The sequence below is a fragment of the Poecilia mexicana genome, unplaced genomic scaffold, assembly GCF_051168715.1.
Source record: "Poecilia mexicana isolate PSO_F unplaced genomic scaffold, ASM5116871v1 scaffold_18, whole genome shotgun sequence".
Lineage (NCBI taxonomy): Eukaryota > Metazoa > Chordata > Actinopteri > Cyprinodontiformes > Poeciliidae > Poecilia > Poecilia mexicana.
Window position 1 is genome coordinate 7,894,507 of NW_028263387.1, and position 4,547 is coordinate 7,899,053.

The following is a 4,547-nucleotide window of genomic DNA, read 5'->3' on the forward strand; positions in this document are numbered from 1 at the left end:
AAGCAGAACATAAAGGCCACAGAGGAAGCAAGGCGTGCTTGTGATGAGTGGCAGGCCCCTGGCTGCTCAGACGCATGGTGACACCACGTATGGAACCAGCCCGCGAAAAGGCAACGAGTGCATGCGCATCCGTGCGCCCCCCTGAGTTGATGCAGTGGGATATCCAGGCAGCTCCGAGGTTGCATAATGTAAGCATCATCCCTCCTCTATAGCGGTTAGAAGTACTGTTAGCTGCTGTATGTGCTGAGTTTTACACGTGTTGGGGGGAAAATAATTGAGATATATTGTGTTCCCCCGTTGTTTTTGAGTCAAATTCACACGCACTTTCCTGTGAGTCAATCACGACTTTCCCCTCTTTGTTCGTAACAACATCAAAGTTAACCGGCACGCCGTTTTAGAGGATGAATAAAGTTGTTTGGCTAAGGTGAGTGAGTGAGAGAGAGTACACTCTCCTTCTCGCCGTGATTCACACGCCGACCATGCAGACGGTGACTGTAGCAAGCGGAGACTTCTGACGTCAGACCAGGAGAATGACACGCGCGTCCAATAAGGGGCCGAGGATGAGCAGCGCGAGGACGGAGCTTGCCGAAGAGAAGGCTAATAACCATGCCAACCGAAGAATATAGCGCGCGCCGCTGACTGGGGGGAACGGAAAAAGGGGGGGAGAAAGACAAGGGGGAAACCCTGAAAGAAGACACAACAGTCGCTCAAAGGAGGAGAAAGGAGCAACAGAGGCATCCCGGTTCCTTCAACGGGAAGAAAAGGACGAGGAGCTGGTACATTTTTTTATTCCTTTCCCCATCTCTGTGGCATGGTTTCCCCTTTATTCCCACTTTCTCTCCAGCATCTCCCCCTCCTCCTCTCCATCCTTCCCCGCATGCCCCCTCTCGCTGGCTCAGGGACCGCACTGCTGCAGCTGAGTGAAACGGTTCAAGGTAGACTCTCTCTTTTTTTTTTCTTCACACTTTCTCTCCATAAACACACACACACGCGCGCGCGCACACACACACGGACAGAATGGCGTTTTGTTTTGTTTCGGTGCATGCTAATTAGCCCCGGCCGTTACCGCGGGGACCGAACCCCGCCGCCACAGAGAGCACGCGAGGCGTACGGCGGTGGCGGTGATGACCTTCCCTTGGCCGTTTTGCAGTCATTGATGTTGTCGGCGCGTGCGCGCCTTCCGCGCGTGAGTGGAGGCTCATGAAAGAGGAGTGGGCAAGGGGTGTGTGGAGGAAATTGAGTTGGCGAGGGAGGAGAGTGGGGGTGGTGGCAGAGGTGGGAAGTGTGTGAGAGCTGAATTTTTTTTTTTTTGTACCTTTTTTTATGAATGAAACTCAACACCCGCGCTCGCTGCTCTAAAATTAGCGCGGTTGCAGCATGTGATGTGGATCAGAATCCAAAATTATTATTTTCATTTTTTATTATTATTATTATTTTTTTTTTTGGTGGGGACGGGGGGAGGCAAACGCGCACACGCTTCTCTGCGCGCTCACGTCCACGCCGCCGGTGAATAGAACAGCAGCTACAGCGCTGCGCCGTGCCCCGGGACGTCATGCACCATTTTTGGAGATGCTCTAAAAATAGAATGAGGTGAAGACGGTTCGGACTGTAAGAAAAACTAGAACCTTGGACTCTGTTCCGCATCTGACAGGTAGGGATTGCGATGCGTTAACGCTTTAAATGGCGCAGAGTGGGGGGCTTAATTGTGTTGCCTGTGTCATGCTCCCGTCAAGCCGAAATGGAAGGAATACCTCTATCCCTGTGTGAGTAAGTGTGTGTGTGTGTGTGTGTGCGTGTGTGTGTGTGTGTGTGTGTGAAAGAGTGTGTCTACACCTGCTGTTTTGGTGTTGTAAAAAAAAAAGCCTGTCAGGAGTGGGAGCGGGAGCTGGACTGTGTAACATGGGTGCTTAGGGGTCAAGTAGATGCTTGTTTTCATGAATGAATATTTGGGTAGGTAGAAATTACTGTTTTATTTATCTGTTTATTAGGGATGTGATGATACATCCTACTCATTAGGTGAGACTGTTCTTAATATTCTGTTTGCAGGATGATATTTTAGCTCTCTTGGAAATCTGGAATTTTTTTCCTTTCGGTTTTCCTAAATAATGTATCATGAACACACACACAAAAAACGTAATTACTGTGGAAAATTTCTATACAAGCCTGACTGGTTTGTGTAATTCAAAGGTGATGCTAAGAAAGTGTTAAAAATAAGTATTTTTTTTTGTTTTTAAAAATGGAAGAAAGGTTTCATAGATCAGAAACTTGGGGGTACTGCTATGTTGCTTCACAATGTAAATTTGAACAAGGGCAGGTTGACTTCAACCCCCTCGCAGCGTCTTTCCTGCTGGAATACACACAAGTAGCAAAAAGGCATCTACATTTTGCAAGGGAAAGCTTACTTGACAAGAAATACAGTGGTGTTCTAATATTACAATATCTCATGTTAAAAGCTCTTGTTACATCCCTTCTCTTCATACAAAATAGTTAATAATGCGTTTACTTGCTTTTCTCCCTTTTTACCTATTTTTCATTCCCACAACATATTTTCTTCATCTTCCTCACAAAATGCTAATTGAAAGCATCATATTACCATCACGCTTTACAAACGTGCTCCGTTCTCTGGTTTATGATTTAATGAACTGTGCTTTTCAATCTTGTTTTCGTTTTTCATCCTTTTGCCATTGAACTTACATACTTTTACCTCCCTCCTTCCTTCCTGTTTGTCTCTTGTTACCTCCAGCTATGGTTCTCACCCTGGCTGCCACCGCAGCAGCCTTGAGCAGCGGCGGTGGCAACAGCTTCAACACTTCCTCCCCCCTCGACCCATTCGACTCCTCAACATCTTGGAGCGTAAGCGAGGATCCCTCCAACACTTCTTCAGAGCCCTTCTTGAGAACCCTGACTCCAGACCTCCAGCCGGCGACCACTGCTGGCATCGTGCAGGAAGTCAGCCCATGGGATATTGCGTTGTGTGTAACGGGGACGCTCATCTCCTGCGAGAATGCCTTGGTCATCGCCGTGCTGTTCTACACGCCGACACTTCGCGCGCCTATGTTCATCCTGATCGGATCGCTAGCCGTGTCAGATCTTCTGGCTGGTCTGGGCCTCATCTTAAACTTTGTCTTCACCTATTTGATCGACAACTCGGTGGAATTTGTGACGTTGCTGTCGGTCGGACTTCTTATCTCGGCCTTCTCCGCGTCCGTCTTTAATATCCTCGCCATTACGGTTGACCGCTACCTGTCGCTGTATAACGCCCTGACCTACCACACCGAGCGGACCGTCACTTTCACTTACATGATGGTGGTTTTTATCTGGGTGATGTGCGTCACTCTGGGCCTGCTGCCGGCGCTCGGATGGAACTGCTTCAAAGACCAGTCTACGTGCAGCATCTGTCGCCCAGTCACCAAAAACAATGCGGTGGCGCTCGCCGTCACATTCCTCCTCGTCTTTGCCCTCATGATGCAGCTGTACCTTCAGATCTGCAAAATCGCATTCCGCCACGCACAGCAGATCGCAGTGCAACACCAGTTCATGGCCATCTCCACCACCAAAGGGGTCTCCACGTTGTCGGCCATCCTGTGTGCCTTCGGGGCGTGCTGGCTGCCATTCGCCATGTACTCCATTGTGGCCGACTCCAGCTACCCCATGATATACACCTACGCCACCGTCCTCCCGGCCACCTGCTGCTCCGTGATCAACCCCGTCATCTATGCTTTCCGAAACCCAGATATCCAGAAGTCTCTGTGGATGGCTTGCTGTGGGTGCGTCCCATCCAACCTCTCCTTAAGACCCAGGACTTCCAGTGACGTGTAGCAAGAAAGGCTAGGGGGTCTAGGACGATGCAAGACGAAGAGTCGAGGTAAAAGGATCGAGAGTTTGGCGCGAGAAAGGCAAGAAGGCTTTGCTCTCCTCCTCGCATCAGGGCTGGAAAGCTGATGACAAATGCTGAGCTGGCCACAGTCGAAGAGGCACCGACAGATGACTGAGAGGAGGCATGGTCAAAAAAAGAAGGAGCTAATAAAGTCCACGTTTGTAGCCTGGAGAACAACCAACTGCAGGAAGTAAGCAGCAGGAAACCAACTGCAAAATCCCAATTAAAGGTATCTTTTAAAACTCTCTCCTTCTTTGGTGAATGAGAAGTGAAGCCCCTCATGAGTAGCATATGTGTGAAGGTGAAATTTTGGTTGAAGGAAAAAAAAATTGTACTAAATCTCCAGAGGACGCTCTGGATGGTTATGCAATCAGGAAGGATGCTTAAAATACTGTACATCTCTAAACTCAAGTGTTTGAAATCAAGTGCTGTGTGGATAAAAATACAATGAGCTAAATATACAAAAATGAATGACTTTCAACATTCTCAATGAGATATATTTGTAGTCGTCTCTTGAAAAATTACTAAAAAAAACTGCTCTACGTCAGCCATGTTCCCTTTATTAGAAGCAGATTAGGTAGTTGAAAAGAGTGCAGCAAAAATTAGCTCTGTAATTTCCCATTATTTTCTAAGCCCATTTTAAATTTACCCAATGCCAACATCCCAGCCT

At 48.1% G+C, this 4,547-nt stretch overlaps 1 protein-coding gene across 1 annotated transcript; it reads left to right on the forward strand.

The window, feature by feature from the left end:
- Positions 1–493: 493 nt before the first annotated feature.
- On the forward strand, positions 494–3,819 carry gpr185b (G protein-coupled receptor 185 b). The gene is made up of 2 exons (XM_015003816.2): positions 494–935; positions 2,744–3,819. Exons 1-2 carry the CDS (start codon positions 812–814, stop codon positions 3,817–3,819), a joined length of 1,200 nt encoding a protein of 399 aa, XP_014859302.2. The 5' UTR covers positions 494–811.
- The last annotated feature ends 728 nt before the right edge of the window (positions 3,820–4,547 follow it).